This window comes from Oreochromis aureus, linkage group 17 (genome assembly GCF_013358895.1).
Source record: "Oreochromis aureus strain Israel breed Guangdong linkage group 17, ZZ_aureus, whole genome shotgun sequence".
In the NCBI taxonomy this organism is placed as follows: Eukaryota; Metazoa; Chordata; class Actinopteri; order Cichliformes; family Cichlidae; genus Oreochromis; species Oreochromis aureus.
The window spans coordinates 20,502,766-20,516,446 of NC_052958.1; the positions used below are offsets into that span (position 1 = coordinate 20,502,766).

At 40.2% G+C, this 13,681-nt stretch overlaps 1 protein-coding gene across 1 annotated transcript; it reads right to left on the minus strand.

The window, feature by feature from the left end:
* Positions 1 to 5,611: 5,611 nt before the first annotated feature.
* cct2 (chaperonin containing TCP1, subunit 2 (beta)) lies at positions 5,612 to 12,069 on the minus strand. Its single transcript, XM_031737162.2, has 16 exons — positions 11,954 to 12,069; positions 11,090 to 11,164; positions 10,930 to 10,995; positions 10,723 to 10,834; positions 10,373 to 10,449; positions 10,147 to 10,259; positions 9,858 to 10,060; positions 9,677 to 9,777; positions 9,422 to 9,549; positions 8,598 to 8,701; positions 8,348 to 8,467; positions 8,143 to 8,271; positions 7,599 to 7,702; positions 7,393 to 7,492; positions 6,062 to 6,203; positions 5,612 to 5,978 (listed from the first exon to the last, which is right to left on the minus strand). Exons 1-16 carry the CDS (start codon positions 11,954 to 11,956, stop codon positions 5,948 to 5,950), a joined length of 1,608 nt encoding a protein of 535 aa, XP_031593022.1. The 5' UTR covers positions 11,957 to 12,069; the 3' UTR covers positions 5,612 to 5,947.
* Between the last annotated feature and the right edge of the window lie 1,612 nt (positions 12,070 to 13,681).

Consider the following 13,681-nt stretch of genomic DNA (forward strand, 5'->3'; position numbering starts at 1 on the left):
ACAGGTTTACAAATTAAATTGTATAAAGGCTTAAAGTCTGCATTATTAGAGGCATGGCTTCTTTGACTGACAGGTGGATGGTGACACAGATGGCTGTAGCTGCTGACTGTCTGCTAGACTTCACCTCAGCTAACTGGACCTCTGTTATGGCCACCAGAGGGCACCAAACATTTTTATGAACGTTACAAATGAAGCCCGCTAAATTTTATTCCTGCCCTGCAGTGGCTTGTCAACTGCGATATACGATAAAGTTGGCATCAAATTGACATCATATGCATAGCAACCACTTCTACAAGTTAAACAACTCTGTAACGTTGTGCTTTTACCGCTGCCGCTGGGTTGAAGGTACGAGTGTAAGATAGTGTTGATTTTAATGATTTTTCAGTACAGAAGCTCAGAGACTCATAGAGATTAAAAGATGAAAAAAGCTTTGCTCCCACTTATGACCTCTTCCCCAACATTTAACCAATGTTGATGTGGCGCTATCGTCTGAGTGCTGACACCTACTGTTCAGGAGACTCAGCGGCCAGAACAGAGAGCAGAAATCGATGTGTGATGAAGTCACAGACGGCATGTGAGTAACATGGTGGGTATACTGGCACCTTTAGCTGGTAACTTAGCACCCTATCATCAAGATATGGTCAAATGGATGACACCATCTTACCAGGATGTTGTTAGACTAATATTATATTAAATTAGTATTTTATAACTGTTTTATAATTTTATAACTGTATAACTGTTGGGCTGAGTGTCTTGTCCATCATTAATGCCCGTCTTCCGACTGGGAATGTTCCAGCTGACTTTAAACATGCCATACTGCTTTTAATCATCTCTAAACTCCTTTTCTCTGCTGTTTGTCACCAGCTCCGGGACCGGGTACTTGCTACTTTCAGATCCAAGTGCTTCATTACACACAGTAGACTATTGTATTCTTGTCTCTAGACTGGAGAGTTGTGAAAGCATTACAGGAACTGCGCTTCAGTGGTTTAAATCTTATTTTAACCAGCAGGCATTTTTTTTTCTAGTCTTAGTTAAAGGTTAAACATTTCTCTATTAAAAGCCATCTGTGTGGTCAAGTCAGGTTGAGTAACTGTTGACACTCTGAGGTCTTACACTGTAAAATGTAATATTGTGTTTAATTAAAAATATTAAATAGGCTGAACTCAATTTTTATCAATTTGTTATTAGAACTCAATTTAAATAAGTTACCAGTACTTTTTATGCAAAAACGCTGATAAACTCCATTTATTTGAGTTGTCTTAACTTAGAAAAACTAAGTAAGCTGGAAGTTTTGCTTCTCAGTGCGGAAGGATGAAAGATGTGGTTTGAAAATGCCACGTGACTACCGTCCTCCTCCCTCGCGGATCAGTCCGCATGTTCACGGTGCATTTTTTATGGAATATGTTGAGCAAACCTGGAGAAGCGTCAGCTCAAGATATTATTGTTGTCATTGCTGTGGATCTTTACCTGATACACTGACTTGGTGAGTAAATGTTTACTCTTATTTAAACTGATTTTGTGGCTTCTCTTAGTTTAGTACCAGGTTTATAATCTTGCTAGCTCATTAGTGTTAGCCTAGCGTTGCTGCTGCCGCTGGGCTCATGTTACTTAAAAATTAACACCACAGCCTTAAAAACCTTACATAAAACTATGTGGTGAAATTTTCTGTTGATTGTTTGAAATAAATAAGTGAGATAAGAGCCCAGACAAAATTCTTCGAGAGGTGCAGCCCGGGGTAGGGTAGGTGTGGGGTGTGGGGGGTGGATAACAGAGCTCTCCGAAAACGTGGAAGCACTTTTGCAAATATGTGATATTTTGATAAATTAAGTAGATATTTGAGCATTACATAGCTACATTGTCGCCTGAAAATATCTTAAAAGGTTATTTTGTGACCCAGAAAGGGTAGTCTGGGGAAAAGGAGGATCGCATTTGTCGGCCACGGTTGTCGGAGCCTGTGCGTACTTGTAAGCGCGGCAATGGCGGAGGAGCGCCGCTGAAAAACTTGTTACTTTTTCTGGGTCACAAAATAAACTTTTAAGATATTTTCAGGCGAGAATGTAGCTGTGTAAATTTCAAATATCTGCTCGATTTATCAAGACATCACATATTTGCAAAAATGCTCCGACGTTTTCGGAGATGTCTATTTTTTTTTTTTTTCATGCTTTGTGGCAGCTTTAGAACATCTGTGGCATCTATTAATGTCAAATCTAGCCTTTATTTAACAACATAAGCAAACTCTATGTTACAATGATTGCACAGCCATTAAGGATCAAATCAGTTTCTGAAAAATGTTGTTTTTTCTCCCTCTGCTTGCTTCTTACTGTCTTTGAGGCTCGGGACCAGCACTCCTGTTGTTGGACAGAAAGACATCAGTAAGTATTTTGGTTTTCCAATATATTAGCAACTGTCAGTGACATTTATATTAATCAGGCTGAACTTTAATCATACTTTAGATCAGCCTGTTTTACTTATTGTTTTATTTGTGCTTTGGTTTGGGGAAGTTGTTTCTTTACTGATCTTTTCCTGTCTTCTGTTATTAGACTTGAGATATGACTGCACTATGCTGTTGCTGGTGACTCCAGTTAATTCTACAAGACATGCTGTGTAAGTAAACAAACAACAACAGTTTGGTCTGCATTTCTTGAAAGATCACATCCCCCAAACTTAGTTTAGAGGGTCTACACTGTATATAGTGAAGTCTGCAAGTTTTCTAACAGCAAAATCTGTTTTGTGCCCAAAATCATTTTGCACATCATTAGAATGAAAGTTATTGGCCATGTTTGCATAGCCCTTTTTAAAATGATGCTTTCATGACATTATTGTATGTTGGGTGGTGGTCAGGCCTATCCAGACTGACAATTTGGGACATTGAATGTCACCTCTCCGGTGGGGAGGGGCCTGAGATCGTCTAAATTGGAGTCTGTTTTATACCAAATGCAGAAAAAATGTTTTAAGAAAGCAATTAAGTTCATGTTCCAAAAAATATGATTGTTTGCTTGCAGGACAACAGGAGAGATGAGTCCTCCGTCACAGATGGTGTTGTCAGTGAAGATGGTCGCCTGCAGATTCAAGCTCATTGCATCTCCAACCCACATCCACTGCCACTGTACTTAAGGGAAGTTAAAGACTTTCTTCTGCACCTACGTTTGGATCACCTCGATCCATGACAGTCATTCAGGCAGTAATGCCTGGACTGGAAACAAGCATCCTTAAAATAATACAACATTCCAGCTCCTGTGTTGGAATGGAAAACAAATGTGTTGTTTAAATTAGAGACTGCACTTGTGACAGAACAACAAATATTTTATTTTGATTATATAAGTAATGTAAGTACAAAACAAACTTGTGGTAGACCTAAACTTATTTTCAGAATAATTAAATCTGAGACTTTGTTTCATTGTAAGATTATAACAGTGATGGCAATATAATTGTTTGTTGTTCAGCAGAACAGTGTCCAGTATGTTGGCTGTTATACTTTGTTGTGTTTGAAAATAAAAGTTGGGCTCATTTTAACGTCATTACAAAAAGTGTTGTTAATTATTTTTAATCATATTCAGGTTACCACAAATTGTTTTTTCATTTAGTTGAACTTAACATGTTTGTCAGTAGGTAAACAATTAGTATTGTACAGTCAGAAATATCAAGTTATTGTTAATACTGCAGACTTGCAATGAATAAGTTGTCCTAACAGTCATCTTAAGTAAGCTTTACCTAGTTTTTTTGAGGCAACGAGTTTCCATAATTTTTTTGAGTTCTGGGAACTAACAAGGCTGTACAGTGTACTCAAAATGAGTAAGTTGCCCTAACTTGGTCATCTTACGTAAACTTGATCCAATTTTTTTGAGTTCTGGGAACAAATGAGCTTGTACAGAGTACTCAAAGTAAATAAGTTATCCTAACTTAGTCATTTTTAGCTAAGCTTTACTCAATTTTTTTGAGGCAACGAGTTTCCATAATTTTTTTGAGTTCTGGGAACTAATTAGATTTTACAGTGTAGTCACTTTGACCTCAGTAAGTTACTGCAGATCAATCAATAATCAGCACTCCCAATCCTCTGCTTGCTCATTTCCAGGTTATGAAATGTAATTTCTGGTGTATCTCACCACAACAGCTGATCATAAATAAATCTGTATATATTTTACATCTTTATATATAAAAGTACTCATTACGTACACATGCTCAACGACATGTTAATACAACTGTCACATCAGCCAGTCATAGATGATGTCACAGTCACCAAATCGCCATCTAACAGAGGAGCTTTGGGATGTTGCAGAATGAGAGAATTGCATCATGAATGTGCAACGTACTGCAGCTGTGTAATGACATCATGTTAACATGGACCAAAATATCTGAGGCAGTTCTGAAGGCAAAGGTAAAGCCAGGAAACAGTGAGATGTAGCTAATAAAGTAACCAATAAATGTATTACCTTGAAAATGAGTGATAGATTTTCAGTTTCCAACAGTGTTGGTCAAGTTACTTGAAAAAGTAATCAGTTACTAATTACTGATTACTTCCCCCCAAAAGTAATCCCGTTACTTTACTGATTACTTATTTTCAAAGGTAATTCATTACTTAGTTACTTTTTAAAAACACGATTTACAACCTGAATAGGTGATAAAGCGATAGATCTTTCAGCCCAATTCTACTTTTTCTGCATAATCCATCATGCAAAATGTAATCAAATGGAAACGTCTCTTTTTAAAACTTTAAATCTTTTAACTTTATGCATCAAGCAAAAAACTTAATTATATGCAACATTCTCTGACTGGAAGAAATTTGTTTAACATTTAAACCTATTTTCTGCACATTCCTGCACATAAAATAAAATATTTTTTTGTGTTTACACTCACTCTTTCAAATAGATGAAAGTAAAACACAGCAGAAAATAAATAAAATCAAAGACTAGCGGTCCTGTTGCTCTATTTTCACCTGTAAAGCAGGACTGGGGTAGGCGGAGGTTTACCCTGGTGCAGGTGTGCCGCAGCGGTCAGTGGAAGAATCCGCGAGTTTCTCTGTGAATTTCACATTACAGTCATAATACACTCTGTGCTTGCTGGAAGTTTAGGGGTTTTTTCGCTGTAAAAAGTTTTCTTCCCACGCACAACGGACACTAATGTTTTTGTCACTTTTTATGGAATCAAACTCAAAATAAGATCAGTACTTCCACGCTTTAAACGCTGCACGCTACACTCTGTCCGCACTCGATATATTATGATCTGCACACAGCTGTTGTCACGAACGTCGCACTCGCTTACGTCACTGTCATGAGACGTTCTCGCAAAAAAATCACGGTTTTAGTAACGCAGTGTTCCTACGTGAAAGTAACGGTAATCTAATTACCGTTTTTGCAATAGTAATCCCTTACATTACTCGTTACTTGAAAAAAGTAATCAGATTACAGTTTCCAAGCTGCTGATCTCAGTAGAACAACTCATCAGACATCTAGAAACCTGCACCAACCTGATGTACAGTCTGACTAATTATACAAGATTAAATCTGCTTCAGATTTTTCAGTTGCAGTGATTACTTCTATTATTTGGAAAGTGTTAAATATAAATGCCGAAGAATGAAAAACTTAATAAATAACAACAACAAACAACAAAAGAATCAGGTAATGGTGACCGGTTCATTTATTCAGTAAACAAAACAATGTTCAAACTTCTGTCCTAAGCGTAGCTGGCACCAACCAGCCTGGGCCAAGTGCTCAGCTAATGTTAGCATAAGAAACAAAAACAAAGACTTCTCACCTTCACTTTATGCTGAAACTGCACAGCATTAGCTAGCATTAGCAGAGCCACTGATGGAAGCTGTGTCTGGTGGTTAGACAGCATCAGCCAATTCAACAGAGAAAAAAGATTTGACAATTTGATGTAATTTGAACTACACAGAAGTGATAAATAACTAAAGTGATCCCCGTTTGTTTTTTCTCATCCTCCTCTTCCTCTAGCAGGGGTGATGGTCGGGAACTCGCTTCCTACAAAACAAACAGAGATTAAAAGTAAGTTTCTGTAATATGGTACGAACAAATGTAGATGATCTGAAAAGGACTGAACTGACCTGGGTGCAGCTTTGATGATGTTGTCCACTCTTAGGATCATCTCAGCGGCCTCAGACGCGCTCAGCAACATCTGGCGCTTCACTTGGAACGACTCTGTGATGCAGAGATCCACCATGTTTCCCACCGTGCCATCAGACATGTCTGTGGGGAAACACAGACACTGTTAGAATCTAACAGCTGCTTAACCACCAAATCACGAGAATAAACCAAGAGAAACAGTATGCTAAGCTAGTCAGCAGTTTGAATTATTCACAATAAAATGTGATTTAAGCTAGCCAGTTAGCCTACTTTCTAAGATGTTAGCTACCTCTTTATGGTGCAAGTGGTAGTTGGTTGTCTTTCTGTGGCTTTAGCTCAGTTGCTATCCTTTTATGACATTAGCTTTTTGTCTATAACGCCAGCGTTAGTTAACTTTTTTGGAATTTAGCCAAACAGTTAGTAGTTTTTATATGACACAGCCTTAGTTAGCATTTTCACCTGTGACTTTAGCTACATGGTTAATCTTTCTAGATTAGCTGTCTCTGCAACATTATCCTGTGACTTTAGCTAAGCATTCGACCAAGATAACAATATATTAGACCTCTGTACAATAGTCTTTCGTTAGCTTTCTATGCGCAAGTTTACTTAGGTAGTTAACCATCTTTATGATACTAGCTGTCTATGACATTAACTTTAGCTAAAGCTAAAAATGGCAGACTAAATAGTTAAGTGTCTTTACACAACCTTAGCTGTAGTTAGTCATTTTTCTGTGTTTAGCTACATAATTGCTCTTTCAATTGCTCTTCAATGTTTGCATTCTTTCTGTGCCCTTTTCTATAGTTGACCATCTTTGTAGGATGTTAATTGTTTATGACTTCAGTTAAGTAGTCGTGCTGTTTTGATTTTAGCTTTAATTGGCTTTCTATATGTGACTTTAGCTACAGTTAGCCAATCTTCTGGGACTTTGGCTTAAAAGTAAGCAATTTAAAAAAAAAAGATGTTAGATATTTATAATGTTAGCTTAGTTATTTGCCCATCCTTCACTTTAGCCACATAGTTAACCATCTTTCTAAGATGTTAACACTCTTTATATGATGTTAGTTCTAGTCTTTCTAGCATGTATATTTTCTCTCTGGCATTAACTGCACTTACCTATTTTCATAGGAAGTTAGATTCAGTCGGTATGCAGCTAGCCGTGGTTCTGACTGTGTTAGTAGAGCAGTACAGGTTCAAGGATAAACCTTGATTTCTTTTTTTAAATAATGCAAACGTGTGTTTGTTAATAATTATGGTTATTATTTCTCTAGTTCTGAGATGAGGTGATGTGTGCTTGTCTGTAAGCATCACTCACTCAGTCCAAACGTGGTCTTGTTCTCCTGATGTGCAGCTCTGAGCTGAGCCACCAGGTCGGCGCTGTCGTATCCGGCGTTGTCTGCGATGATGGTTGGCAGCTGGAAGAGGAAGTGGATGATGACACATGAGATCTAAGTCACATGTGGTTGTAATCAAAGAAATTCCTTTAATTTACAATTGTAGAATCAGAGTTTTAGTATTTACCATCATCAGAGCCTTGGCAAATGACTCCATGGCAACCGACTCCTTTCCTGGCGTCCTGTTGGCCAGATCACTCACAACCTTGGCCATCAGCATCTCAGAGCAGCCTGATGAGGAGCAGAACACACACAGGTGTGAGATGGTATTAGTTCCACCATTAGGGATGGGAATCGAGAACCGGCTCCCAGTAGTTCAGTTCCTCGGATTTGTAAGCCTGCCTGCTGATTGACCCCACCTATGGGTTCCACTTCCGCTTCTGCTACAATCAGCTGATTTCAGTTTGTGTGCCGGAGGAGGAAAACAGCAGCGCCTTCTGCAGCGTGGATTTAAATATTAATTCTACTTTCATTGCACTAAAGACCGTGAGCACGATGGTAAAGTGGAGACTGCATCCAGGACAGAAACAGCTTTACTATGTTGCTAACAGAAATTCCCATCACTAACAACCTTAATGTTCCACATGTGCAGCATTTTTTGTGCTCTGCTGTAAGGTGGGCGAAGAATGAGGACAGTGCTGTAGTTTTAGATCAGCTGTATGTGCGCCTACCTCCTCCATAGACGGTGCGTGGCTCCTTCACCGTCTGTGCGAGCACACACAGAGCGTCGTGCAGTGAGCGCTCTGCTTCATCCAGGATCTGCTGGGTCGCTCCCCGCAGGACGACGGTGCATGCCTCACCTGAGGAAGAGGAGGAGCTAAAGGTGAGCATGTCATTATGAAAAATGAGTTCCAAGTCCTCAGTGTGTGTTCGTACCCATGGCAACTCCAGAGAAGTGGATGAGCGTGTCTTCGCCGATCATCACCTCCTCGATCAGCTTGCAGTGCCCGAGCTTCACCAGCTCTGGGTGGTCAAAGGTGGAGGTGATCTCCCCACCTGATCAGATTACATCAGTAATCAGTGAAGGTCACATTTTTTTCAAGTATTTAACACATGAAAAAGATTGTAAAACACGCCTTTCCTTAAAGAACAGTTTATTTTTGTGTGTTTGTATATGCATACACACCGGTGACGAGAGCGAGGCGCTCAATGCCAGCGAAGTCGGCGTGCTCGATGGCCATGACGCCAGCCTGAGCGAAGAGCTGCTCTGGGTAGTTATAGATGAGCTGCCTGTACGAATAGAAAACAAAACAAACACTGGGGTGAGTGACACTGAGATAAAGTGAGCAACTGTTAACTGTCCCATTGACCACTGCCTCAAACAAACAGGAAGCTCATCATGCTGAAGCTGATGAACATGCCTCACTATTTCACACATTGTTAACATTAGATTCTGTATTCTGAGGTTTATTTACACAAAATTAACGGCTTAACGGTCTTTAAAACTTGTCTGCATTTTGCTAACTGTGTGTACGAGATCCTGTCATCAGTGAGTAGTATTCTCATATCCACTAAACAGATTTAGCTGCTGCTGTTTTAAGGTGTACAACAAGATGGTGCTATGACAGCCCCTGAATTCTGGCATGCAGGCGTGTCAAATCAAATCAAATCACTTTTATTGTCACATCACATGTGCAGGGACACTGGTACAGCACATGCAAGTGAAATTCTTGTGTGCATGCTTCACAAGCAACAGAGGTGAGCAAAATACAATACAATAACAAAAGTCTTTGTATCGACCTCTGGTTACACGTGTGAAGTTTGGGCCAGACTGGGCAAGAATGCAGCTGCCACGCCCTTTATGAAAAACTAAAAGAAGCTTCACAGTTCAGCATCACTAAGACCTTCAGGTTAGACTGACCAACAAAAACAATGTGATTAAACCTCGGGGAGGACAGAAGCAGAACACCTGACAGGTTACAGAAACGTGCACTGGCGGTTCAGTCGTACCTGTTGATGAAGCAGTTGATGCCGTGTTTCAGGATTCTGTCGACCTTCTCCTTCATCTTCTCTTTCTCTGCGAGTTCGATCTCTGCGACCTTTGCTGTCGAGTCAACGCGAACCCTGGAGCCAAAGATCTGACAGATGCACAAACACAAACAATCACGATATCGATCACACAGGAACAGGAAGCAGCCGATTTAGATCCTCTCGCTTTCTTTCACAAACTTGTAACGTCTCTTGACAGTGACCTGGTGTTTTTACCTTGATCTTATCAGTGTCCATGCCGGTGTTGGCGATCAGGATGTTGGCGTTCTCCAGCCTCTTTGGCTGGTTCACACCGATCTTCTTGTCCAATAGGAAACCTAGACATGCACAGCAGACATTAAAATCCTGCAGCCAATCAGGAATGAGACAGGAGATCCGTGACGTTGCATGACCTCACCTTCATCCAGGTAGGAGTCGGTGAGGCTGCCTCCCAGCTTCTTGATGATGTGGATGGCCTCCAAGTTTCCAGAGCCTTTCAGCCTCATGACGGCGTTGACGGCAAGCTTGGCGAAGTGATCTTTGTGGTGAGTGAGCAGCTTGGAGGACAGTGTGGTGCGGGCGATGTTCAGCAGGTCCTCCTGGAAACGAGCTGGGTCGTTGCTATGGAGACCAGAGAGGATGATGAGGCAGGGAAAGCGGAAGGTGAAAGTAAGGAGACAAACACGGACATCTTAATTTTGCCTCACCTGTGGTCGACGGCGGCGTCCCTCAGAGCCTCTCTGGCCGCCTGAGTCGCTTTCCTCCAGCCGGAGATGATGGTCTGTGGGTGGATCTTCCTGGCGATCAGAAGCTCCGCCTCCTGAAATGGCAACACTGACAGCTGAGACTGAGAGCAAGGCTCACATAGCCACCACAGCAGGGAACCAGGGTGTGCTTTACTTTGAAATCTGAGTCTGACAAACAGGTATTTACCCGCAGCAGCTCTGCGGCGAGCACGGTGACGGAGGTCGTCCCATCTCCGACTTCATCGTCCTGAACTTTGGACATGTCTGCAAACACAATTGTTCTCCCATCAAAACCTCAGATAAAAGGTCACAGTGTGGTATCATTTTAGCACAAAGGATCTCTAAATTACATTTAATGAATATTTTTTTTACCACGTCTTAACCGATAAGCACTCTACTTTAAATCAGCTTTTTTATTCGTTAGCCTACTTTTAGCGAGGTAGTGCAAATTCAGCGCCAAGAAACCTTTTCATTAATGTTTATTTTTTCTTTTAAACCTTTAACGTGGATACCAAAGTGTCAAGCGTCTCCACTCACCAACCAGAACTTTGGCAGCTGGGTTGTCGACGCCGATAGCTTTCAGGATGGTTGCGCCATCATTGGTCACAGTCACTGTTCCGGCCTTCCCGCCACCGAGCAGGATCTTATCCTGAAGAGAAAGAGAAACCCTCTGATTACAACTTATTCTTGTGTTTCCTTAGACTAAAATTCAGCAGTAGCATCTTGAGTTTTGAATCAACCTACCATCCCCTTCGGGCCAAGAGTGCTCTTCACCAGATCACCAATGGCGATGGCACCAATAAAAGATGACTAGAGGGAGAAAAATTCAAAGATTTAACTGCACCTGAAACAGAATAAACACATTTTTTTATGACAAAGATGAATCTCAGACAAAGTAACTCACCAGTCGGGCAGTCTCTGCTTTTTCTTCATCTGCTCCATGTTTGAAGATGTTGACCGGGGCCATCGATAAGGACGCCTACAAAGAAAGGCGACAGTCAAACCGTCAGTGACTCATTGATTACTGATCATCATAGTAAAATTTATACAGTTCACAAAGAAGCCACGAAATATTACATTTTAACAAACTTAAAAATGAAATATATGTCTATAAGTTGCTGCTAGTTGTGCACGGGGTATTTTTTCCTGGGGCCGTGAAGGCAGCAGCGACAGTCGAGCCCCGCCCCTAATGCACTGGAAACCGCTAGAAGCTTTTAGCCAAATTAATAAGAAAATAACCCCAACGTAAAAATGTAAAAATCATTGGCTTATGTTAGCTGGTAACCAAAGTTACTTGTTGGTCACGTTCACTGTTTCCGCCTATACCGCAATTATTAACCATTTATTAGCGTCCAGAACTGCTGAGTTGTTCCTCAAACAGTCACAAAGCACAAATGACAATCCACCTTCTGTTAGCATGCTAACGGGCTAAACGAGAGGAACAAGAGCAGCCAGAGGGGCACCAAAGCAACCACAAACACCAGTTTTCTCCGTTCGCTGCCATATATCTGCCAGCTTCATCACAACCTATGTAATAACACACAGCTCCACGTTTAAGCTGTTAGCTTAGCTGCTAGCGCATTCACAACGCCCATGTGCCTGCTTGCCGGTTAGCACCGCCAGCTAACGGGGAGCCAAATTGCCACTGAAACTGACTAATGACTTAGAAGCTGCTGAACTGAATCTGTAAGCGCTTATAGACAAATACGAACGAATCTGTTTATTTAAACCTGTGCAAAATATTAAGGAAACAACGGTAAACGCTCACCATGATGTCTAGTATTCAGCGGAGAAGCCGTGCACGCACACTCAAGAAGGGAGGGACGAGGCTGTGACGCTGCGACGTACAAACGTAGTGCTGCATTCAGAGTCGATCACGGAAAACACTCCGCTTCCAAAATCAGTTCAATTTTACACCCATATACGGTATGTATCATACAGAAGAACAAATATAAAATTTAAAACCGTAGTCTTCATCAGAGAATGGTTAATGTGGTTTAATTACCTTCGTTTGGGATTTTTTAAATTCTAACTTATGTTTGTGAGTGTTAGTGAGATTAATACACTTGCCCTTTTCAAATGCAATATATGAAAAGTTCATTTTCTCACACTGAAAGGTCAGGTGCTCTCTGGTATGACCATAGTATATGATCATATCCAGATCATATTTGAAATATGAAATATAAAATATGTTTTCTCGTGAGAAAAAGCTAGCAAAACTAATCAACAGGTCGTTCACAAAGCAGAGATGTGTTTTGCCTTCAAAATTAGAAGCACTTTGTGTTAATGAAAGCAAACACTAGGGGGTATCATCAGTCCCTAAACTTCCTGATAAAAGACACTCTCTAGTAGAGAATAAACATTTTTATCCCCCCAGATTATTATTATTATTATCATTGCATGATGTTATCTAGATGATCAACACACCTGATACAATGATCACCATTTACACTAAACTAAAAACAATAAATCAAAAGCTTTGCCAAGAATGAGGAAATTACATTTATTTGTAGGATAAAAAACATAAATAAACATATATTTTTTTCCAACAAATTTACAAAGTGTAAGTTATCTCCTCTTCTTCAGTCCCCACCTCCTGCCTTTGCGACTGGGGCCTTGGACTGGCAGGCAGTAGATGTGCATGGGAAACGTCTTGAAGTAGCTGCTGACCCAGGGTCTATGCAGGGAAAAGATTACACCCAAAAAAGTTAATCATCAGTTAATTATCCCTGACACTGTAAATGTCTCAGGATAAATGCAGCCGTTTTAATTAATCTACTCTTAGACTCATTTATACTCTTAAATTCAGAGCCCAGCTGTGTTTCAGGTTTGTTCAGAATTTCTAAATTACCAACAATAAAACAGTTTAAAATTCCAACATCCACCAAATCAGCTTTCTAGGGCTAGGGGTGGGTGAGATTTAGCCACATTTTTCTACAGACTAGAGGACATTAGATTTCAAATTAAGTCTTTTTCTTTTAAAAGCCCTTCCATTATGATGGTTTGCCAGGGACTTTGTAGATGTTAAGTTTAACAAAGTTGTAAATACAAGATGATGTTATAATAAAAGATCAGACAGTTTGGCTGAAAGAGAAATATGTTTTCTGTAAACTATTTAGTGACACATTCAATAGAAACTATGTGTAATCAACGTCAGACACCACCAGCATCATGCATTTACACCTCAAGTGTCTCTTGGCATTGGTGCCATTTTAGTTAGATCCACAAAGTCCACATCAGGAGGCTGTTGGGTTGGTGCTGGTGTTAATCACAGACTTGTCAGCCATAGTAGTTTATTATGAAGCTAGAATAATTATCCAGGTATGTTGAGATTAAAAATCTGAGTCTCTGTTTACCTGGCTAGATTACCATGGTAACTGATGCTGAACGAATTGCGTAGTACAGAGCAGGTTATTTTCAGAGTTAGAAAAGACTTTTACTTACAGTAAACTGTAAGTGCTAATATATTCTCTGATAAAGAAAATATTTTGCTTAG